This window comes from Schistocerca cancellata, chromosome 3 (assembly GCF_023864275.1).
Source record: "Schistocerca cancellata isolate TAMUIC-IGC-003103 chromosome 3, iqSchCanc2.1, whole genome shotgun sequence".
NCBI lineage: Eukaryota > Metazoa > Arthropoda > Insecta > Orthoptera > Acrididae > Schistocerca > Schistocerca cancellata.
Window position 1 is genome coordinate 25,790,645 of NC_064628.1, and position 26,676 is coordinate 25,817,320.

The 26,676-nt window shown below is 38.8% G+C and overlaps 1 protein-coding gene across 1 annotated transcript in view; it reads right to left on the reverse strand.

Moving 5' to 3' along the window:
• Positions 1–19,327: 19,327 nt before the first annotated feature.
• LOC126176825 (cytochrome b-c1 complex subunit 2, mitochondrial) overlaps positions 19,328–26,676 on the reverse strand; it is a 58,663-nt gene continuing 51,314 nt past the window's right edge. The window contains exon 8 of the mRNA XM_049924009.1: positions 19,328–19,545. Within this exon, the coding sequence (XP_049779966.1) occupies positions 19,459–19,545 (87 nt within the window). The 3' untranslated portion in view covers positions 19,328–19,458. The remainder of the gene's footprint in view (positions 19,546–26,676) is intronic.

Sequence of the window (26,676 nt, forward strand, 5' to 3'; positions counted from 1 at the left end):
CTGAAAGAAATGATTTGTTTGAGCCATACATATGGCTCAAAAAGCACTTAATTTTTGTAATGTCATTTCCTTTTGCAGCCAAATCACTTATAAAGAGTTCAATAAGCAATGCAATACATTTTTTCCTCGTCCAGTTTTGGTTCCCTGAAATTGTAATTTTGTTTGTGACATTCTTAATTATACTCATGTCATCTCATATGTTTTCCAGTAACTCCCAGTAGACAGCAGAGCTATAACCGGTCTTCTGAATGATGTCTGCAACTGAAAGGCATTCCAACAAAAGAAGAGAAACTGGTATTTTTTATTTATTTTTTTGGCAGAAAACGAGACCATCACAAATATTCACAGGCATTTACAGAATATTTATGGACACCTGGCAGTGGATTAATTCATTGTAAGTTGCTGGGTGAAGCATCTGTCATCAGCACAACAAGAGAAGAAAATCTGTCTGATCTCTCATGAGCACGCCAGCCACTCATAACCATGACCTCTGCAATGTAGCAATATGCAGACATACTTGTTTGAGGAGACTGATGAATAACAATCGAGCAACTCAGCACTTAACTTGACTTCTCTGTTGGTAGTGCTGGCTCACTTGTCCATTTGTTAGTGCATTCAAAGGCTTGTGCCTGCTTGGTTCTTTAAGCACAACTGAAGAGCATAATAAGTGAAGCAGGAACATTTGTGATGTGCTGCTTGGTCATTATGAGGCTGACAGAGGTAGTTTCTTGGGAAACACTGTCACAGGTGATGGAACATAGAGCCACCACTTTGAGCCGGAAACAAAACAGTAATCCATTGAGTGGCACCACACATCTCCTTCGAAGAAAAAGTTCGAAATAGTATCCTCAACTGGTAAAGTTGTGGCTACGGTGTTCCAAGACTCAATCAAACAACTACACAGTCTCCCGTAGACTCTCAGGAGATTGAAGAAATGATTAGAGCCTGTTTGTGACCACAAAAAAAATGAATGCACTTCTCCACAATAATGGAAGGTCACACACAAATCTGTGCACCCAAGAGATCACAAAACTTCGATGGACTGTTCTTCCTCAACCATCTTACAGCCCAGATCTCACTTCCACCTTGTTAAGGCCATTGAAGGAATGACTCTGCAGGCAGCACTGCAGCAATGATGGGGAAGTTACTGATGCAGCAAGAACTTGTCCAAGATGCAGACCAGTAGAGCTTCCAGATTATGGTGGTGTAAGGCCATAGAACTGAATGGAGATTATGCTGAAAAACAGGATTTCACAGCTAAAGAATTGAGAAACAATATGGTGTCTTTAAATCATGAATAAAACCATCCTTCACTGGGAAAAAAGTGTTGCATTACTTACTGAATGACCCTCATAGCTCAGTGCAGAATTTACCAACTGAAGGTGCAATGAACACCTGCACATTCCTGCGCACTTGCAATATGGTAAACCCCATATTCAGAAGACCTCTACATCTTCTAGCAGTGTGAAGCCCCATACTAATGGTGTTTGTGAAAGGGAAAGGGAGGGGGGGGGGGGGAGGGGATGCTTTTGAATACTGTATTCTCCTTCTAAATTTTATCTCCTGATTTTTTTTGTTTTTTCATTAATAAGTGGTTGATAGTAATGACTCCAGACAGTATGACTGCCTCAGCAATTAACATGAACTAGTGAAGATATGAGCAACATTTCACCCTTCATGTGCTTGGTGAAATTTTCTACATTCTGATGGTGTCTCCATAGTGCAGACAGTTACTGCAACAGTGCACTGAGTTAGGGATGGATCTAATCAATTTTTATCAGATGAACCCAGTTGTTACACACTCAGGAAACTTTAGAGTACTGAAGGTCAGTGTAAGTAGCAACTATCTTTTCTTTTGCTGTTCATTCATTTCACAACGTTTTGGACTTCCGTCATATCAACTCTGCCCCACTTTCTGGCATCTATATGCATTAGACTCTTGCATGACAACAGCTTTGCTACTGGTAGAATTAAAGATATGGTATCTCCATGGAAAATATAATATTCATCTGTGTAACTGCTACAATGTCAGTTGTAACACTTGTATGGCTCCTATCTAAAGGACAATGTACTCCTAATTAGGTGTAGCATAACACTGAAAAAAAAAAAACAAGATTTCTGCAGGCAGCATAAATAGGCTAACATCTGATGGTTGCTAAAGAATGAAACTTTCAAATGCTTGGAGAATTAACAATGAAATACAACTGCTCTTCTCATTTTGAATACTAAACAAGTAACATAAACACAGGGACAAAGGGTAGATATTTTACAACTGCATCCCTGGTTTCCTGTGGCTGTCTTCTTGCTTCTCTCACTGCCTACTAGAAGTGGAATCCTGTACTGTGTATCGTTTAACAATTTGGGGAGACACAATGAGATCAAAGTTTATCAGACAAGATCCAAATATATTCTGCTAATCAAACTCTAGGTTTAGGGCTGCACTGTGCACAGCTAATATCACAAAATGGCAGATGTGTGAGCAAGTTGCGTTTGCATATGTGTGTGTGTGTGTGTGTGTGTGTGTGTGTGTGTGTGTGTGTGTGTGGCGAAAGCTATAATTGTGTGAATCTTTTTGCTGTGCCTATCACAACTCAGCATCTCCACTATATGGTAAGTAGCAACTTTCCTTCTCTAATATTGTACATAATCAATGTAATCATTCATACACTTCTGCCACTTAATCCATTGGAATGTCTACAGTTAAAATGTACATCACTTGGTTCAAATGAAATCATGTGTGTGGAACAAACACACACACACTTTTAACGTTCACACAGATAATTGTTCAGTACTTGATATTTGTCCTGCAACCGTCCTGACGCAGTTGGATTGTTGTTCTCCCAACATGACAAATGCTCTCAGAATTATCATTCTCATATAAATAACAAATACTGAATGATCAACACTGATATGCAATACGCAACTTCTGTGGATAGAATTTTAACCACTTACTGAGAATACTCAGGATTTTAATTTTATAAAAACTTAAAAGCCCAAGAATACTCATGTATCTTGACAATCTTTCTCCCCTCATTTTTTCGTTATGGAGATTGGTGAGTTTGATACGGAATTTAGTGGTTCAGAAAGTAGCACTTACAACACTGGCAGTGTTAGCGAAGTGATAACAGAACAAAAAAATGATTCAAGTGATGTTAGTTTTTCCAGGCTCACAAAATGTATTAAATAGACATGACCACAGAATTGCATCCCACACTTTTGGCAATTCCCTTTACTGGAATTCAGATTTCACACAAAATGATTTTTTCAAATGTGATGGAAAATATAAATAAAATAATCGATGATGAGTTCGTGAATGTTGTAGTCACTGAGACTAATAGATATTCGTGACACAAGAACATTGCTGGTTGGAAGGACACAAACAGTGATGACATATGAATCTTCTTTAGCATAATATTGTTACAAAATATTATAAAGAAGGAAAGCTACCAAATGTATTGGTATAACATCCACTACTTGCAACTCCAATATTATGCCAGTTACTTAACTACAAATGATTTTTTATGCTAAAGAAATGCCTTTATTTTACGGACAACTCAGGATATGAGCCTGCTATCCATCCACAGCCAAAGCTGAACAAAATCTGGTCCATTTCAGAACATCTCAATAATAAATTAAAATTACTTTGTACTCCAGAGAGGGATGTTACCATAAATGAGAGTCTTACGTTGTATGAAGGGACATTAGGTCGGGTGCAGCATCTAATGCAAAAGGGAGCAAGAGCTGAAATGAAGACCAACATGTTGTGGAGTCCAAGTATAATTAGATATACAAGTAAGGTCCCAAAATTAGATAATGAATATAAAGATATGCCCCAGTCACTATTGAACCTAATGAAACCCCTTTTCTCAACACATTTTGTTGCCTCACAGTTGATAATTTCTACTCCTCTCCGCAAGTGACAGGTCTCCTCATTGCTAAGAAAACTGACATGTATGGCACTGTCCTTTTTTAAAAACTTTCACAGTAAGAACTTCAAGGGAGATATTGTTGCTTTTCAGGGGGTGAGGTTACAGCAATTAGATGCAAAGACGAGTGTGATGTGTCCATTTTGAGCAATATCCACAATGCAGATATGAAAAATGTAAATAAAAGGGGTAAACAAATAACAAAACCAACACAGCCATATCATATAACAACAAAAAGGGAGAAGTGGGTAATGTTGACCAGCAAATAGCAAACAATCCATTAACATGGAAAAAGAGAGGAAAAAATACTACAAAAAAAATTTCCATCCACTTAAACTGGCTCTCTGGAATTCATTCAGCTTGTACAAGAAACTGGGAGGAACAAAGAATGCTCTCAATTTTCCTGTGGCAGTGATTGAGAAGATGACAGCCAAATGTCACAGGAAGGAATTTTCTTTGAAAGTAGCATGTCATCTATCCATGAGCACCAATCGTATTTGTCTAACTGAGCGTCACTTCCCATCATTCGTCCCAGCTACTGCAAAGCAGAATCCTACCAAAATATGTGGGATGTGCAGCCAAGTTTGGGATGTAAATGGGAAGAAAAATAGGAGGGAGCTATGATATTTGTGTGAAGACTGTGATGTAGCTTTGTGGGCTACTGTACCACGCTTCAGAGCCTTTCACACAATCACAAACATATGAAGATGAATATTGTCCAAAAGTGTATTATTTAATGCTTACTGTTTATCAAAAACACTACAATCAGATTTGAAAGAGATTCAACTAAAATATTCAGTCCTAAGACATTTTGTTCTATGTGGAATTATTTTTTAGAAACAGTAACTATACTTAGGGTTTTAACATAACCTTTCTCAGTGTTCTCTAATTATCCTTGAAGTGAATAATATGTCAAACTACTGTTTGCAATAACCTATAATCATAATAAAGTTTAAAATTCAGCAATAAAAAATTGGAAATTTTTGGAAAAACATTTACAGAAAAATTGTTAGGTTAAGGGGTTAATTACTTTGACAAGTTCAGTGTAATTTGTGTTCTGCATCCGCAGCATCAGCGCTACATGATACACACACCATGTAAGCCATGATTCTGTACAATCCCACTCCATTTCACTGGAGATTTTCCAAAAACCTCTGCACCAATGATGGAAATAAAATGTCCCAAACATTGAATTTCATTGCTCATGACAGAAATGTAATGTGTAAACAATGGAGCATCATTGATTCTTGGTATATCTTGGGCAACATCATCACAGTGAGAAAAACTGGCCATGGCTGCATTGTCGGAGATTCTAGCCGGTAGGACAGCATCAGGCATGACTGGGGAAGGGTGGCAGCAGCAGTGCAGGAACAAAGCAGCTGACAAGTTCAGATGTCAAGGGAATGTACATTTTATCCCAGTCACCATTCTGGGGTGGTTCACGTTTGGAAGGCCGGCCATGGCCACATCATCCCACAGATGTTGCAGAGTGAACGGTACAGTGCTGAGCATAGCCAGAGGACGGCGGCAGCTGGGTTGAGGAAAGACTGGATGCTGCAAGGAAATAATTTGATTATCATAGTCATTCTGTTGTGATTGGTGTACAGTGCACGTAGAAAATGCTGGCTCCCAAGTAAACAAAGACTAATGTACTCTTTATTAGGTGTAGGGTAACGCAGAAAGCCATAAGACTTCTGCAGACAGCCTAATTGATCTACTGTCTGATGATTACCAAATGACAACACTTCACAGTTTATTATGAGCTAACCCTTGGCAAGTAATTGTCTGTTGAATCCACAATTCCTGGCTGGCATCAAGGTCAGTGCTATCAGATGGGCACTACAATGAGCCACTAGGAGCAGCTGGCATACAGCCCAGAGCGCAAGTGTAGCTTAGAAGGTGAGCACGTGCTCCAACTGATGAGCCACCAGGAATGGTCAGCATGAGCCGGGAGCAAACATTTGTGTACTGAAGGAGAGACTGCTGGGTGCGGCCACTGCAAAGCCCAGTGTGTAAGTGAAAGCTACCTGCTAGTCACTGAATGGTGTTTAAATAGTAAGGCAGACAAATACCTGTATGGCGCAAATGACTACATGACCTGCTTACAACACCATGGTCACTGGGATATGCTCTGCCAGCTACAAAGCCTCATGTGACAGCTGCTGAAGATGTTGTGGAGAAAAAGCCAGCATATTTCGATTGTTGTGCAGAACATTTACATACATGGAGCACATTTGCCAGCTGGAACTACCGATGCATGTGCTGATCCAGCATATAATTGGAGTATGGCAACCCACCGGTCACAGTTGTTATGTCTGGTAATGAAAGTAGTTGGCAAATGGCCATGGATATGGCATCCCATCTTCCTTAGGGAAAGGCTGGTAGAGCCATCTTGGTGATAGCTAAAGGTCTTGCAGCAATTATCAGAGAAACTGCAAACCACCTGGTACAAGGTCTGCAGCTGCCTATCACTTGAAGTGGGTGGTTGCCAGGGTCGATAAAAGGCCAATCTAGCCTCAGCCTGCCACTTCAGTCTTGCCTATGCGAATGTTCTGCATTGATCTCCTTATACCTTAAGTGGTGAACTGTGCAATTCCTTTATCTACAACAGGTTCTTTCACCTATTTCCAGGCTTATGATGCCACAGTTAATTCATGTTTTGTACTGACTTTTGTTGAAATAAATGTTGCGTACTATTTACAAAAGATTGTGATGAGAGATTTGTGAGAGCGGACTTCACACAGTATGCTACGATGTGTCGTGATGTACTCCTAGAATTGATTCAAATGAACTTTTCTTTGGTGAACACTGAAGCCATTCAACATTTACTTTAACAACAATAACATAATCATCATCATCATCACCATTATCAGTGTTCTGCCAAAAGGCAGGCTTTCACATGGTAGTTCTCTAGGCTGTCCAGTCTTCCGTCATCCTCTTCAGGTCTGCATAATTTCTCCTTCCCTTTATGTCGCCTGTCATCTTGTATCTCCTTCTTCCTCTCAGTCTTCTCCCACAAACTGATCCTTCCAAAGCATCTGCTAGCAAGCACTCCCTTCTCAATGAATGTCCCAACCAGTTCTTTTTCTTTTCTCTTACAACCTTCAGCAGACATCTCTCACCATCACTTTCTAATACACTTTCATTACTCACTCTTTCCATCCAGCTTATTCTCTCCATTCCCCTCCACATCCAAATCTCAAATGCTTCTAACCTTTTTCATCCTCTCGTCTCAGCGTCCATGTTTCTGCCCCATATAGTGCCACACTCCACACAAAAAATTTGCCAAGTTTTTTCCTTAGACCAGTAGTCGTCAAACTTTTTTGTATTAAGTGATACATAGTGAGTGACCTTAATGGACAAGAGTGTGACTGAGAAAAAAGCTGTAGAGGTTAAGATTTTAAGTGAACAGAAAGACCTAAGTGGGAATGGTTCTGTAGATGATTGCAGTTCTAAATCAGACATGAATGTAAGATTGAATGATGAAGACGAAAGTCCTATTATAGAGAGAAAAATGGATGAAAACAGTACTGAAGTGGATGAGGTCGTTAAGGTTAAAGAGGAGGAATCTAGTAGCAAAAGTCAGCAAGGGCAAAAGTTTATGGCAGACGGAAGTTTGGAAACGTTGTTAAGCTAAATTATGAGTAATAAATAAATAAATGTCGTGTGGCTAGGGCCACCGTCAGGTAGACCGTTTGCCGAGTGCAAGTCTTTTGATTTGACGCCACTTCGGCAACTTGAGTGTTGATGGGGATGAAATGGTGATGATTTGGACAACACAATACCCAGTCCCGGAGTGGAAAAAATCTCTGACCCAGCCGGGAATAGAACCTGGGCCTTTAGGATTGACATTCTGTCACACTGACCATTCAGCTACCAGGGACGAACATTATGAGTAGTATGTGTACAAAAGAAGACATTAGTAATATTAAAACTGGCATGACTAGCTTAAAAGATGAACTGATGAAAGAAATTAAAAAGGAAATTAAGGTAGTTAGCTCTAGTCTTTCAGAATTAAATAAGAAGTTTGATGCGGTAGTTAAAGATTGTGATAATACTAATGAGAAATTAACATTGAGCCATAAATGTGTGGAAGAGCGAAAGAAGCTTTGTGATGACAATAGTATGAAGGTGGGGGTTTCCGAGAAACAAAGTGCTGAAAATAGGGTTAAACTTGAGAACCAAATCGATCACATTAAAATTTATTTATAAACTGAGGTAGAAACCAAGTGTGTGGTAATGGAAGAAAAATAACTGGAAAAATTAAATGAAAAATGTAGATTCAAAACTGGCTGAAATTGAGAAAAAGGTGGAATAAGTACAAAATCTAAAGCATGGAGAAAGTGACAGTGGGTGGTCTGATACTCATTTTCATACGCAGGATGATAGTTTTTCTAGTGAAAAGATTAATGAGGATTTGTTGTATGAACAAGATCACGCGGTAAGTAAAAAGGGAATGGGGCACCCTGTAGTAACAGCAAGTGTACAAGATATACATGTTAAGTGCTCACTGGACAGTAGTAGTGATTTAAATGGCATTTTTTGAATCTATTAAGAACACAGGGGATATAGTAGTGATGCATGTTTCTGGAATAAAAATTATTGGTGCTACTGGTAATCATCACTGAGTGTGACACGAGAGGTACTATTAACAGTGGAATTCGTAGGATAGCTGTTGGAGTGCAATTTCCTGGTGATTCAAAATCTCAGGATTGATGTAATATTTGGAACTAATTTCTTGTGAAAATAGCAAGTAGGGGGTTTAACATTCTGTGCTGGATTTATTATGTGGCAATAATGCTTACCCCAGCTGTCTGTCTCATTTTTCATGTTTCCTGAGGCAATCAAACTCTTCTCCTATCCTATATGTAGTTTGTAAGTCAATCAGAGACATTCTATCTTCGACTTTCATGTGATTTTGAACAGTAGGATACTTACATATAGAAATATTTTAGAAAAGTTATATCCAGAGTTTTCTATGTATACAGTGTGTTACAAAAAGTTACGACCAAACTTTCAGGAAACATTCCTCACACAAAAAGAAAGAAAATATGTTATGTGGACATGTGTCCGGAAACGCTTACTTTCCATGTTACAGCTCATTTTATTACTTCAAATCACATTAATCATGGAATGGAAACACACAGCAACAGAACATACCTGCGTGACTTCAAACACTTTGTTACAGGAAATGTTCAATATGTCCTCCGTTAGCGAGGATACATGCATCCACCCTCCGTCGCATGGAATCCCTGATGCAGCCCTGGAGAATGGCGTATTGTATCACAGCCGTCCAAAATACGAGCACGAAGAGTCTCTACATTTGGTACTGGGGTTGCGTAGACAAGAGCTTTCAAATGCCCCCATAAATGAAAGTCAAGAGGGTTGAGGTCATGAGAGCATGGAGGCCACGGAATTGGTCCGCCTCTACCAATCCATTGGTCACCGAATCTGTCGTTGAGAAGCGTACGAACACTTCGACTGAAATGTGCAGGAACTCCATCGTGCATGAACCACATGTTGTGTCGTACTTGTAAAGGCACATGTTCTAGCAGCACAGGTAGAGTATCCCGTATGAAATCATGATGACATGCTCCATTGAGCGTAGGTGGAAGAACGTGGGCCCAATCAAGACATCAACAACAATGCCTGCCCAAACGCTCATAGAAAATCTGTGTTGATGACGTTATTACACAATTGCGTGCGGATTCTCGTCAGCCCACACGTTGATTGTGAAAATTTACAATTTGATGACGTTGGAATGAAGCCTCATCCGTAAAGAGAACATTTGCACTGAAATGAGGATTGACACATTGTTGGATGAACCATTCGCAGAAGTGTACCCGTGGAGGCCAATCAGCTGCTGATAGTGCCTGCACACGCTGTACATGGTACGGAAACAACTGGTTCCCCCGTAGCACTCTCCATACAGTGACGTGGTCAACGTTACCTTGTACAGAAGCAACTTCTCTGACTCAGGCATTAGGGTTATCGTCAACTGCACAAAGAATTGCCTCGTCCATTGCAGGTGTCCTCGTCGTTCTAGGTCTTCCCCAGTCGCAAGTCATATGCTGGAATGTTCCGTGCTCCCTAAGACGCCGATCAATTGCTTCAAACGTCTCGATACAAACGTACCGTGCCACGGCTCTTGCCCCGTGCTAATCCATACATCGAATGGGCATCTGCCAACTCCGCATTTGTAAACATTTCACTGACTGCAAAACCACGTTCGTGATGAACACTAACCTGTTGATGCTACGTACTGATGTGCTTTATGCTAGTACTGTAGAGCAATGAGTCGCATGTCAACACAAGCACCGAAGTCAACATTACCTTCCTTCAATTGGACCAACTGGCGGTGAATCGAGGAAGTACAGTACATACTGACGAAACTAAAATGAGCTCTAACATGGAAATTAAGCGTTTCCGAACACATGTCCACATAACATCTTTTCTTTATTTGTATGTGAGGAATGTTTCCTGAAAGTTTGGCCGTACCTTTTAGTAATACCCTGTATATTATGTTGTGTTAGTTATAAGTAATGGAGTCATAATCGGATGGAAGTAAGTAAATTGGTACCATGATTCCTAAGGAATTCCTGTCAAACAAAGAAGTATGGTAAACTGAAAATGAAAGGTGTCAGCATATGCAGTATAAACCATCTTAAATAGTAGATCTTAATATTAATTGTGGCATAATAGAAGTTTTTGTGTTCAGTGCAATCAGAAAAGGCTGCACAGTGACACAGAGAGATAGTTATCTCCATACACTAATATTAAGGAATTACAACATTAAACATAGTTACCTAGAGTAATGTGTGTGGAAAGAGTAAGCAAGATTTGCATGTATATCACCCTTCAGGCTAGGATCTTAAGCACTTTGATGGAATACAGGGAAATAATAGATTTTCTGAGTGATAATTTTGTGTGGTCAGTAAGGAGAGTTAAGTTTGCCTTAGCATAAGGATCAGTTACTGTGGAGTGTTTTTTTAGTAGAATAAATTTTGCATTAGATAAGCAGAGCAGGTGTTCAGTTATTAGACAGTGAAACAATCATGAAATAATAAAACAATGAATAATGTTAGGGTCTTAATGGTTAGGGAGCCTGCCTCTGCAGTAAGGATATTTTTTGAGAATGCACTCCAGTAACTAACAAGGTAAGATATGTGAGTGAAATAATGGCACTGACAGACATGATTAATGCAAATGATAACTGTATACAAACAAATGTGGTGTGACTATCTTAATAATCTATTTTTGAACTAAGCAACCTTGGGTATTGTGTATATTCTGTAGTTCATGACACTGCAGCTGGGAATGAGAGCTTAACTGAAAGAGCAATATTTTAGTGAGGTACAAGTCGTATAATGCTGCATCACTGGATCTATAGGTTATCTGAAAACTTCTATTTGTTTTCTGAGGAATTATGAGCTTAAAGTGGTATTACTGGAATGAAGAACAATAAGTTTGCTGATTAACAGATAACAGTGGTGCAAGAGTGGTGTGAATATTCGGACAGGTCAACCATTTGGTAACATTTTGTAATGATTTAATTTTTCTGGTTGAATGACAGTAGTGCTCAGAATGGAGTAGAGAAGTGGAGCAATAATTTGTTACAACTTCCATCCCCTTAATTTTGATTTGAATAGTAATTAAGTTATATGATGATGACTTCCTTTTTTTTTTTTTGTAATGATTAGTAAATCTATGCTACTGCACATCTTGAGTTTTTACGAGAGGTAATGTACACACTTTACACACTAACGTGATATTTTGCAAATAGCAAAGAAACAAATGTCTTTCAAGTTTAACCAGTTTCAGACAGTTATCACTTAAAAGGAATGTTTTGTAGTGTAATGTGCACTTCATTTTAAAAATTTTTCCTAGTCCACACCTTTGGCACTAGTCAAATTTAGTGTTAATTATTGTAATGGTATGAGCACTAAGTAATGTATTTATTTATGAAGCAATGACTATCAATTTTAGTGTGAAACATTTTTTCTTAGACTAAGTTAGAAGTAAAAGTAAGTGGTGTAAAGTAGGATATTTTGTCTGATATTTTCATGTAGTGTGGCAGAGGAGAACCACCTCCGAGGGAATTGATAGCAGTGCATTTCCTTACTAACTGACACTTGGACCTTTTGAAGGCGTGGAAAACTTGGTGAGGTGGTGTGTAAAAGCTTATTAAAAGTATGAAAGTGCTTGGAAAAATACTAAACATTGAGCAAGCGAAATTTTCTTTGTATTCCAACCCATGAGGATTTATTATTTGAAGCAAGACAGGACTTGTATCAAATGATATATATCTTTAAATGTAATCTTCGCTTATCCAGAAAGAACATCACTTATTATGAAGATGCCTAATTTTTTTTGTTGAAAATACAACTTGTTGATATTTTGTGCAAATATACAATACACTGTATGTAAATTTTTTGCATGGGGATTTTCATATGTCCATTTCATATAAATTTGTACTGTAGTTTTGATAAGATTTCTTATGTAATATTTCTTGTGTGTAGATTTTAAACCCAACTTCTGGGGTCACTTGTGGTCACTGAATTGCCCAAATAGCTATTTGCAATATCTATCTGGTCAATCCAATGAGGGGGTGATGTGGCGAAGCAAGCTGGGATATTTTTACTTCCCCTCTCATTTTGCCATCGCCTCCTTAAACTTCATTTTTGAACTAATTATCATTAACATACGTGAGTATAATCACCGTTTCATATAAGAGAAAGGTTGGCCATAAGGTTTAAAGAACATAACACCAGATCTAATTTCGTGCTTAATGTTACGTATGTAATTGATTTTCTAATTTATTTTGACTATTCCTAGTTAGTATCTTTCATTAAAGGGCTAAATCAGTAATTGTTTCATAACTTAAATTCTATTGTTGATGCGTAAACAAATATAAATTCTGTACTAATTATAAACATTTAGATGAACACCTAATTGTATTCTTAAAGGATCTATTTGGCTCTATTCAAAAATGTGTTAGCAAAGCCAGCCCTTAATCAATTCCAAAGTAATTAACAATTTTGTCAAAATTATTGTTTATGCAACAATACATGTTAATTTCATGATTTAAACAAATAATTCAGCTTAACCCTTGTAGTAGGAGAAACTGTCAAAAAGAAGGAAGTTTTCGATGTATACAGTTAATTTAGGTTTTAATTTTAATTTCTGTAAATTAAACTTCGAACATTGTGTAGTGTCAGCACCTATTATTGTGAGGATACATAAGGGCCCCGATTTTTTGTCCCGAGATAGTCAGTCCACAGCCGAGCTTCAGATGAGAAACCCGTGTTGGTTAGAACAACAACAATGCATCATCTTAACTGTGAAATAAGTGTAACACAATTAGGCCATATGTTAAAACAATGACTAGCTGTTTCCATACGTATCTTTTTTATTCTTCAAGAAATGTGAACTATGTGGTTAGGTTTTTACTGCTCGGTGCAGATGTTTGCCTGAAAACTATTAATGAGGCTTATTGAAACTTAAACAATAGTGTACCAGCCACATTAAATGTGTATATGGGGGTTTGTGAAAAGTGAAAGTAAACAACTGTGAAATGCAAATGTGCACCTGTCAGCTACATCATTTACAGTAGACAGTACTGCACTTCCACCCCCTATTTTTTCAGCCAGTATGTCGACATCAATGACAACAAACAAAGAAGGTGAACATCACCGAGTGAGAAAAAATCTGAAGTACTATCATCATCATCATCATCATCATCATCATCATCATCATCATCATCTGTAATTAACTGTATTTAGATGGAGAAAGCAAGCAAAATGGCATGTGTGTTTCATTAAAATCAGTCAGTATTTTATTTCAATTAAATGAAACACATTTGGCAATAAAAATACATATTCCCTTTGAATCGCAAGACAGATTTAACATACCTTCACTGATTTCAGATATAACCTCAGAGAAAAGTAAGCCTCTTGAAAGAAGTGTATAAAGCGGGCAAGAGTTGTGTAAACCAACACTATAACACCAATAAAATGTTCATTCCACTATGTTTGTTATTGCCAATTATTACCCACAGTGTAATATCTATTATTTTAGTGGTATTGTGTGTCTGCCTGCTTAGCTGGGTGGTAACGTGTTTGCCTACCATGCAGCAGGCCTGGGTTCTATTCCCAGGCCAAGTTGCAGATTTTCTCCACTCATGGACTGGATGTTGTGTTGCCCTCATCATCATTTCATGATCACAGACAAGCAAGTTAGCCAATGTGGTGTCACCAATATGAAGAGTTGCAATCTAGTGGCCAAATGCCCCCAGATGGGGCCTCCTGGCCATCAAAGCCACACGATCATTTCATTTCACAGGTATTGTGTGATTTTTATTTCAAGAGATATACGAGTATACAGCATACAAACTGCCAGCGACAGCCACAATTTTCTTCTTCTTATTGTTCATACTTTCAAAGTGGCAAAATGTGTTAGAATAAATAAAATGTCTATAAAATGGTGCACTGAGCGATGAATTTGTGATGAGACAGTTTTAATTACTGCCAAGGAGCACCTTAGTCTTGGGACCATGATGAAAATCCACCGCATTACACCACACACAAACAGGTCTGGCCTGCAGGCATATCGGTGAGACTAGATCCAACAGGCAGGGCCTGCACATTAGTGGGAAACAATGGGCTTCAGATCAGCAGGCCCAATCCATTAGAGATACCTGCAGAAATGGCCTGCTGTTTCGACCTGTTGTGGAAATCCACTTGTGTGGCCAGTCATTCATGAACCACAGACAACACGTTGATCAACTCATGCAACAGATACCGTATTTACTCGAATTAAGCCACACCTGGAAAATGAAACTCGAAATCAAGGGAAAAAAATTTTCCCGAATCTAAGCCGCACCTGAAATTTGAGACTCGAAATTCAAGGGGAGAGAAAAGTTTTAGGCCGCACCTCCAAATAGAAACAAAGTTGGTCCATGGTAATATGAGACACAATTTAGATTGAATAAATGACGATACAGCTACAGTAGTTTGGTTCGAGTCGTAAGCTTAGCAGTTAAGCTTTACCAGGTAGCCATTGCTATGCGTCAGGCGCTTTGTCCGTATTTCTACGGGTGCCCTGCCTTTTTCACATGCTTCGTCAGGTTTGAATCGATTGCTTATTTTTCTTTGATCTGATAAATGCCATTCTCTTTGTTATAGGTATTTACGTCACTATAAGCTGAAACTGCATTACTGTACTGTGTCATGAATTGTTTGTCACATTCTGATAATGAGTGTTTACTGCCTGTCACTGCTTGTGGCATGGCTTGCTTACAATAAAAAAAAAGAGGAATTGCCTAATTAGCGAAACAATGGCAAGAGACTGCTATTTGTTGTTACTTTCATTGATAATGATCAACAAGAACCAAATAATAGACTGCGTATGATAGAAGATGTTCTGAATGAGAGTTTAGCTAAAATTTTTCTCAGTTTGAAAATCTTTGCAGATGCCTCTTTAGTACGTTACATTTTGCACAGAAATTAGAGTCATCTTAGATTTAAAAAATCTAGTCAATTGCCGTGCTTCATTTCTGACTGCATCACTGTTAGGCATAAGAATAATACGAATATAAACATGACATGATGTGTATATTCTTCCGCATTTGCTGTTGTCTCACTCTAGTTTCGTAGTGTATTAGGCAGACAGAATTTAAATGAGATAGCAGTAAACACGAAAGAATATGTGGCAAAATGTGTATACTCGTATTATTCTTATGGTGAAGAGAATACTACATGTGATTCACAATTCATAAAATTTCCTATTAGCAACGATCTCTTCTCACAGGTAGGAAAAAATTCAGAACGTAGAGCTGGCCATATTGACAAACATCCCTAACAGTCTTGCCAGTCAGATTTTTGTAGTACATTGAAATGCTGCAACATTCGAAGATGAACAATACGGAATTTGTATTTACTTTGATGGATAATGTATGAAAATGCATTGGTCGAAACTCGGGGCGGAGGAAAAAATTTCGTCTTCCACCTTTTTTTTAAAAAAATTTATTTACCGACGCGGAGGTTTTGGCGCCAGTATTTATCTTTGTGCCTGCAAAGCCTGCCTGTGTAGCGCTACATATATTCGACGGCAGAAGTTAGTTGTGGCGGCACCTACCAACATTTTTCAGAATTTCTGCTACTTTGCACTCTATTCTAAGCTTCAGGTGGTTTTTTGGATTACAAAAACTGGAAAAAAAGTGCGGCTTAGATTCTAGTAAATACGGTAACTTGTATGAATACTCTGAGAATCAATAATGATGAAAACGTGTAGGAACTCACCATGAAGATTACTGTTGACTGCAGACAAGCATGTAGGAAAGACAATCACACTCTCACAACTAATTTTCAGCCACAGCCTTTGTCAGAAAATGAGAGCACTCACACTTCCTCACAATCACTTGGACACAACTCATGCAGGCAGGACCGCCATCTCCGGCCGCTGCATCTACAGTCTCGGAGAATCAGATCCAAACAAACCACTTCTCACAGCTCCCCGTCTCTCGTCAGCAGCTGCTAGGCTAGCAGCAAGAAGTGGTGGCAGCACAGACTGCAAGCTGAGGGGAATGGTAGGAAGAGCAGAAGCAGTAAGAATGAGGGGGTAGGGAAGCAGTGCACATACTCAGCTGTGCCCAGCCAGTGACGATGGATGACATCTCAGTATCAAAACCACTTCAACTATTGAGATGAAAAAAGATTTTTTTTCCAGTGTTTTTTTTCTTTTTTTCAAATTTCCCTGATTTTCCTGGCAGGTTTTAAACTCTCTGATTTACAGAATGCACCCTCGTATGAATCCATATGCTGAACTTGCTTCAAGGAAGGCCATATAGTATAAGTTGGCTGCAGCCAGCCTTATAGGCCTTCTGCCTGGAGCTGCAACATGATAGCACAAATGAAGATGCCTACATATTTACTGAATGACCGACTATGGACTCATGGCTGCATCACAGGAACATCTGCACACCGATTTTCCTGGACCTTTTTTAAGACCCATGTGCTCATTGTGATACATCAATTATCTCATTTTCTGTATGTGGTCAAGCTACAATATGCAACAAAAGCAGTCACCACTATGGTTCTATTGACTATGGTTCCTTGTGACTAATAAAGGACCACTATTTATGGCATCCTCCATTAAGTGCATTTACACTAATTATGGCATCAAATATCTAACTATGTCCATGTTTCATCCTGCGACCAAAGGCACCATGACGAGATCTGGCCATACTTTTAAAACTAAAGGTATATGGTATTGTGTGTTATCCCTTCTGAAAAAAAAAAAACTATTTTCTAGCAACATAAAGTTTAATACCCATCAAAGGCCAAGGTACAGCAAAGCAGCCTCGAAATCAACTTCATCGGGTGCTCCTCAACCTATGGTTCTCACTACTGTAGCAAGAGGACATCACCACATTTATATAAGTCATCAATCCAGGAGCACAAAAAGTCAAACTAAAGAAAGGGAACATGTCTGTAAGACTTCACTTTCTCAAAGTCAATCACACTGAAACTGTTGAGTAGCCTGATTTGTTGAGATACACAATCTGTCACCAGCCCATCACAAACACCACCAGGCTAGTGTTACTTCTGAGCCCTAGAAAAATCATACTGAGGACTTCAATAACTTTTGACTGGTTCTCCTGATGCTGATGCCTCATACCGAGAACATCTACTCTAGTTAAAGCAGATCAGCCAACACCTCCAATTTTTTCTCCAGCGACAGGGGATGATCTGGAGCAGAAGAGAGTCAGCCAGCAACTACCGGCAACCAGACTACATCAAACCGCAACATTAGGAGTGCTGATCACACACCATGTGTCGTCCTTAGTACTGGCCAAAGGCACTTTCTTGGCAAAGGGGAGGGGGAGGGGGGGGGGCCAATAGCCTCACAGGTCATTGACACAAAAGCAGCATATTGTACACGCCAGCTGCCTTGGCTGATAATAGGTTGGTCGCAGTCAGCCATTATGGCCTTCAGTGTTTGCCTGTGCTAGCATTCTACAGTGTTCTCCTCGTTTCTTATGTGACAATTGCTTAGGCTGTGTTTGGTTACTAGTTAGGACTTTCCCTGCATCTGCTTCCACTGGACTTTTGTTTCGGCTTTCAATGTAACAGGTTTTCTTCTCATGACTTGCCTGCATTAGTTGAACCTGTTTCCAGGTTTATGATTTCATATTTTTTCAAATGTTTTTATCTATTGAGTTTTATGTGGATATAAAGTTTAAGTAGTGTAAAAAATAGGGTGTTGTGTAACTCTGTCACAACTGGGTTTTCACAAAGTACTTTTGTTTTTATACCTGTTTACCATTGTATCACACAGTTGTTTCCACCACAAGTGTATTATACCTCTAGTACTTTTCCAAGTTTGTGAGTGTAAAAAGATGACACCTTTTCAATACTTTGCTCCTGCCCCGAAACAATAACTACCACATTCTTGGACACTTAAGTCTCCTCTTACCTATCATAATTGCATAAAAAATGTGTAACTACTCCATATTTAGCAGATGATCAGAACTTGTTACAACCATTTCACAGATGTTCTTATCATTTATGTTCAAAATTATTTTTTTTTACTACTGGACATTGGCAATCTGTGTGGCTTGTTTTGGAAAATAGTAATTACTATTTCATTACGTGGAATGACAAGTCGCAAGTAGTTCACACTTAACTGTTCAAAACATAAGAAATTTTTTAGCACACATTCTCAAATCTATTAAGTATGTGTCAGATCACATTAACAGGGATCAGATTTTCCAAAATACACTGTTCTCCTCATATCTTTGTGTATTTTGCAATATCTTTATGATATTCTATCATTGCAGTTAGTCTCAGCCCCTCCCCAAACATATGAAGTTAAATTAGATAATTTAAAGCATAAGAAATGAAAAAAATGAATTAATACATTAATTTATAAAACTTGGGATTGATATTTTATGCCAACAAATGAGAAATGTATTAAGATGTTTCAAAATGACAGAAGAGGGTACGTGGCAAGAAAGAAAAAATAAGAGAGATGAAAGTGCAAATATATATGGAGTGAGAGGAAGGCATAGGGCACAAAAATTTAACCAAGGGAAGTGAAAATTTTCAAGATATGTATATCTTTCCTTTAAGATCTCAATTTCTTGAAGTCATTCATATTGGTATTACTGAAATACACAATTTCTCACCAATCTTACATTTCCCACTAATCTTACATTCACTGTTCACATGGTTCTTCTAAGTGTTAAATGAAGCTTAAAATAGCTATTCTCAACATGCAGATGGAAATTACAATGTATTTTCTCATTAGTTTCCTATTGTTGTGAAAATTTATCTACTACATTTGGTGAAAGTTGGAAATAGAAGGATCAGAAGGACAAAGACAAAGTTGATGGCACAGCATTCTTACGTGCCACACGAACCTTTTTCAGTGAATAATTTACTTACATGGTGGAACTGGATGGGTGTACACATTTATCGTATCTACATTTTCTGTACATAGAATTACACAGAGATATAAATTACACAATAATTTACTTCAACTCATCAACATATGGAACACAATGCAGCTGACCAACAGCACCCATAGACAACTTGCCATTTGCAATTTTCTTCGCAACCTGGAAAGAAAAAAAATGTTGTGTAATTGTAGGAATAGAATACGGCTAACTACTTACCAACTACTTTCCAGTTGAAGCATGGACAGTGAGATATGTGATTAATAAACAGATTATTTTAGAACTAGAACATTGTGTGTCACTAAGCAGTTTGCGTACGAGCAGTTTCACTCAACACCACAAATCACAGCACTATCAGATACATGCATGTGCCATGAAACTGTAATAACACCACATACCTAACAATGTAAGTACAGTAAAACTGTACTTTCAAACTACAACAAATAAACAGAATAAAATTCTTTCAGGAATATAAAATAGAGAATAAGAAGTATACACAACAACTAACATACAATAGAAGACAACAGTTCCTCTAGTACTTTCTTATGGCATTACCCTCTAAAATTTAAAAGATAAAAAGTGATGAGACAGATGGTTCAGAAGTAACGATACCATGCAGTACACAGAAAATGGAGGATTCAATCATATTATTCACCTGCAGAACTGGTTGCTTCAAAAACTTTGTGTTCTGAAACACAGTAAAATAACTATTCAAACAGCCAAGCAAATACATGAAGGGAACATGTTGAAGCACAGTTTTTCTTTATTTTCTGAGTTGAAAGAGTGTCATATTCTATTGAATCAAGTAAAAGTCACTGTTACTATTTCATTTCTGTGCAGCTTTATCTTCAGTGTTTGTGGGAATGAGATGGGAGTCAACAATGTGAGAGACACTGCATAGTTAAACTGGACTTCTAGTTTCTGCATGGCAACTACAGTGATGTAATCGAAGAAATTACCCCGTGAGCATGCACTTCTGCTACTACGGCATGCAGGTGAGCATGCTCAATGCCAACGTTAAGTACTGTAAACATCTTGGAGGCATTCAAATTCTAGACACATTCATACTGAATATAACTAGAGGTGGGGAGGGAGGGGGAGGAGGGGGGGGGGGTGTGAGAGAGAGAGAGAGAGAGAGAGAGAGAGAGAGAGAGAGAGAGAGAGTTGGCACTCTAACACTGCTCAGTTACAGCCACACCACATGCTTTGACTGGCAATGCTGGAGGCAATCCTCTTGTGTGTTAAATTTCTGGTTCTGCCGCTTTCTTGAAAAATTTACTCAGAAACAAAGTACAGTGTTGATGTTCTATGTGTAACTCCAGGAGTGGTTCTATAATGTCACCCTTAATTACACTAACTAGAGATCTGCAATCATATGGGCACTGACACAAAACACACAACAAACTGATCAGCTACATCAGGAAATGCATGTAATAAGTGGAATCCTCAGAGCAGTTCTCCAGGCTGCCATTTCATTCCAGGCTGTTTATCTGCATCTCCCTTTGCATATGAACATTTCTATATTAGGTTGGTATTACACCATCATATTTCTTTGTCAAAGTTGATATGTCAAATATTTTCGTCAAAGAAATTTGATAGTGCAATACAGAACTTTGTCAAATCTCACCTTTTGCCACAGAAATATGATCAAATCTAGGATCTCACTTTAGATTTGATCACGAAAGTCATTCGTCTTCTGCTCAGTGTGAAATGTGATCGCTTGGAGTACTGGCATCGCTACAGCTATCTGATGCCTGTAGTGGGTTTGTAAACATGGCTGCAAAGTTTAGTTGATGTGATCCTTCGACTCTTTATAGTAACCCTGCTTCGACAAGGTGGAGGAGTGAGCAAGGGACACAATGTGTGCTATTAATCATGCGCTGGTGGGTTATGCTGCAGTTGACTTCAAAGCCACCACACAACTGCAGCCATCAACCTCTAAATTGGGAAACACCAAGGCAGCTTTTCAGCGAGCCGGAATAGAGAATGACACATATTAAAATAAAATAAAAAAAATTCTTAGTTCTCCATTCTAGTTAGTCTATGTTTGAACTCTGGATGCCACAAGTTAAAAAGTACTTCATCTCTTTCATACTTCTCATTAATTTTGAAGTAGTTCAAACACTAATTCTGTTAATTAAATTATTCAAAAATAAAAATTGTTCTTAATATCCACCTAGTGCACTAAACATTTATCTTCAGATATTCCTTCTTCAGTGCTTTATAAATCACTTCGCACATTTGTGAAATTATTTTGGTTAATGTGCACTGTGGTATTCAAGTTCCGCGTAGTAAATTAGAGTAGCTCTCTCCCATAGCAAGAAATCAGTGTTATAGTGAACCTGTCTTTTGCACACACAGCATTAATCAGGTGAGTATTCTGCTTTGTAATATTTTACTGAGAAAATACTGAAATGCACATTCTTCCATTTGTGAGTAATTTATACAAGACTTGACGTCCCACACTTGCAGCACTTGTAGCAAATCTTCATGACTGCGTTTATTATCTTGACGTTCACCCAAGTAAGTTCCCTTTCTTTCCGCCATTGCTCTTTCACATGCATACACAATGCAATCATGGTACACGCAACTGCGGCACATAATAACCAGTTATTGTTGTCCACCATCCTGAACTTTGACAAAAAATATGACGACAGTGTAATACCCCTTTTTAGTGTCACGTCAAATATCTTCATCAAAGAAATTTGATAAATATTTGATCATATTTCTTTGTCAAAGATAGTGTAATACTGCCTTTACTATGGTACAAAAATACACATTCCAGATGCCTGGCATACAACAATATGCACACTCTAAGAAGAATAGCAATGAGGTCACTGATGGGAACAAATGAAATAGAAGAAGAAGAAGAAATAATAATAATAACCATCATTATCATCATATGCATTACAACAAGAGAATGATTTTATGTATTTAACCAAAAAATACATAAGTTCTACTATTTACAGTATCTAAACATCGAATAGCCCACACAACACACGAATGTTGGGGAGCCAGACAAATGGAGTGCCTCGTCTGATTCTTCATGTAGGCTCTTCATACTGCCAGGGAAATGTCTGTTAGAACACTCATTTACAATGTGGCTCATTTTCTGAATATTACCACAGTTAAACATAGTGAATGTTGTATTTGCATATAACTTCTCCAGTCCATCATTTACCAAGTTGTACTCACACCTCCCTAGGATGACGTAAGCCTGGAACTGTAACAGTTGAGTTGTCAATAAATTCATGGTTCTGTGTTCTCACTGTTTGTCACTCATTCCATTCAGTGGCCAAGCTGAACCCAGCAGTAAGTATTTGGAATCATTCACACGCTGGTCTTCTGTATTTGAGGTGTTTCTCAGGAAGCGACAGTAAATCTTCAAGAAAAGGCACTGATTCATTTTTAGAAACTTACTGACAAAGATTTCAATCAAAGTGAGCTGGACAGATGTTCGATAGTACCGATGGCCAGCACATGATAATACTGATGGCCAGCACATAAATATCGATCTGATTGTGCCACTAATGGTCTCATCACTGCATTCAAGTGAATGTCAACTTTCTTCATGCGTGATGTGAAGCAAATTGGTGCACAATAGTTTGTTGTGAAGTACATCAACACAGCAGATGCTCTGCGGAGGGCATGGGAAGAGGGAGGGGGCGAGGGGGAACTAGAAGCTACTCATAAGTGGTGGGATAGACAAAATATCAGGCAAAATGGACCTCACTTCAGGTCATGGTTTTAGGAAGTCATAATCCTGTCTAAGTAGTTGATTAATACAAGGTGGTTATAATTGAACTTTCACCACCTGAGCCAGTGTAGACAGAAAACTATTTACCTTATGGGTTCCCAACTTCAGAGGAATAATGTTCTGACTGCGTGCAGCAGGATTTGAATTGTTGGTAGTGTTAGTTACATTACCTGCTGTCAGGTGCTGGTACTGAAAGGCAACTTACTCTTGAAACGCAAGAATCAGTGTGCATTACAGCTGCAGACAGTCAACATGGGTCTGGATAACATGAGGAGGGCTTTACTCGTAAAGTTGTTTTTATCACAACAACAGCAATAGTGCTCCTGCTCTTCAAGAGCAACGCCACATTAAAGGAAAAAGAAGAGACCCCCTTTCCTCACCAGGGTTGAGTAACATGATTTGGAAATTCAAATTAGCTGGAGATTTTGGAACTGCTCCTGCGAGAAGCCAATAGTCAATTGCGCCACAAACTGTTGGAGTTATTGTTTCCATAGCTAAGAATGCTGGATGCAATGTGCTATCTTTGAGCAGAGAAAGAGCTGTCACAACAGCTTAACATTACATGACCCACCATTCAAAAATTGCTGCGAACAATCTAGTACAGTTCCAGGCTGTCATGGATGCAGACAGCCATCACACTGAGCAACATTTGTGGCCTGGAATGTACACATGGTATGCAATTAGCACACGTTAACCTTTCATGTGGAAATTAAAATACATTTATTTCAATGGTTTATTCATTATTTCTCATCTACTTGTCCTTACAAATGTTTCCACCAAGTTTCCCTGTCCTACAATCCCTCTCAAGTAGTGCAAGTTTAGTTATAACCACGCTGTACATTCAAGACCATGACAGTATTGAGTGAAAACTCGACAATAGACTACTACTCTCCATACTACTAAACAGGAGAATTTTCCTCTTTCATAAACAACATACATTCTTTTTCTTAAAAAAATAAAGACTGATCACAGAGGAGTTACTTATGCAAATTCGTCACAAATTGGTATTCACACAGGGATCAACATAAATTGCAAAATTGTAAACTTTGGCAGCCTATGTATGAATGTGTGATGCTGCAACACAATTTCACCATGCAGATGGCAAGGCTAGTCAACAGTGGGCATGTTGATACCAGAGCATAAAGCCTTTGGGAATTTCATTCCATGTACTCAGTTGTATAGTAACTGTGTCTCACAGGCAGGCACGTGAATAACATATGCAAATATCAGCATTTGAGAGAGGACATGAAGTGGGGCTCCATGATGCTGGTTGGAGTAATTGGCGAATCATTTAACATTTGAATTGGAGCAATGCCACTATTTGACTATGTTGGCAGGAATGTGTGAACCATAGCCAAACAGAGCATCAAGATGGTGACAGCCGACCTAGAGATAGATGACAGAACATGAGGACCAAGCAATCTTCAGAGAGGCACTCAGAGCCCTGAATTATTCATCACCACCACCCCGACATGCAACTGGTTTTTCAGCGATCACACTTTAATAGGCAACTCACAGAAAGGGGTGTAACCTCACTGCGTCCCTTTTGCAAATTACCACTGACTGTACACCAACAAGCCCATTTTGTACAGGTGTCTGGCGCATTTGGCATAGAATCTCACTGACTGGAGAATCGTCTTCAGTGATGAGTCCTGCTGGGAACTGAGCCCCGCTGACCAGCAAATATGTATCTGGAGACACTATGGACAGTGGTGAGATACCAACCTGTCTGTCACTACCTTATGGCCCGACAATCAGGAGTGATTGTCTGAGGCTCCATTTCATTTCATAGCAGGACCCCTTTGGTTGTCATTTGCAAAACCCCTACATCACAGCAGTATGTCGATGACCTCATTTTGTTGACATGGCAAGCTATCCTGCTCTTACATTTCAGCAACATAATGCCCCACCCACACATGAGAGTTTCTACTGTTTGTCTTCATGCTTGCCAACCCCTACCTTCGTCAGCAAGGTTGCCAGATCTCTCAAAAATTCAACTAAGAATGTTTGGGGCATTATGAACAGTGGCCTCCAGCCAGCTCATGATTTTGATGAACCAGCATGTCAATTGGACAGAATTTGGCACAATATCCCTCAGAAGGGCATCCAACAACTCTTGTCAAACAATGTCAAGCTGAATAATTGCTTGCATTAGGGCCAGAGGTGGACCAACACATTACTGACTTGCTCAATTTGTGAAGCTTTTTCTCTTGAAAAAATCATCCAGTTTTTCTAAAGCTGTACTCATTTGTTTGCCTGTGCATTACATCACATCAACCAAATTCTGTCCCATTCAGGTAAGTTCTTCATGGTGTATTGCTTTTATCTCACAGTGTATATTAAAAAAACTTCAACACGCGGTAAACAACTTCAAACAATACACTGTCTACTTGACAAGTGTACCTCAAATACATTTGCAACAATCAGAGTCACATTTCACAGCAGATCCTACTAATTTCATTTGTTCTGCAACATTTTTATGCACTGTCACTGCAGTCTTCTTCCATGGAGGCTGGCCCAACTCCGAGGCAAGGGTCCACAGCTTTGATGGATCATTAAGAACAGCAAGTGTGGCCAAACAAGTTGCCACCACATCATCCTGTCTATTAGCAATTCTGTTTCCATTGCCTTTCAGTTGACATGCACATACGTGAAAACCTCACACTCAACAGACGTGTTCCACCTTCCGATCTAAGTTAAATGAATTTTCTTCATTTGTTGGTCCTAAATACATTGTGCAACTTTAACAAAGTGATTGTTATACTACACTGTCAAAATCTGAGTACTGCTGTTAGTAGATTTAATGTGAGCACAAGTGTGTGGCTGACCCTTAGCAAGGATGAGTTCAACATCGAGGAAAGTGGCATGAGATATGCACCATGTGAAATTTTATTATGACAATGCATTTAGAGATTCCAAAAATTTCAACCGGACCGTCTCACTTTGAGTCCACATGGAAAAGATATCATCACTGTATCTAAACCAAATCAGGAGCTGAAAGCTTATAGATCCCATGAAAGCCTCATGCCAGCAATCCATGAAGATGTTCACACAAGAAGGAGCCATCCTGGTATCCGGGCCACCCTATCCGTTTGTTTGTCTGACCCTCAAAGGTCTACTATTTATAACAAACTTAGCTTTCTGCTCGTACTATTTCATGACGTCTTTTCTGGCATCTCTGTGTTGCTTGTTATCATATCTTCCACATTTAAGTTCTCAGGTTTTCAAATCACATCCAGTGCACACATTAACAATCAGCCTTTCCTTCTCAGCCCGTCCAGTACATCTTCCCTGACCTGTGGTCCACAATTCTTCCCATTTCCTAAACTTCATCAGTCCTCTTCCTTCATGTCTCTCTCTCCCTTTCCCTTCAACCCTTCTGCCAGAAGGAGCTTGGGCATTTCCAGATGTTGTGTATGTTTTCCCCTGCCGCTAATTTGTGAGTAGATTTTTTTATCAATCCATATTATATTTTCGAACACACTCTCTTTGTTGATTTATTGAAATGTTAGACACACAAATGGTTTTATATGCTA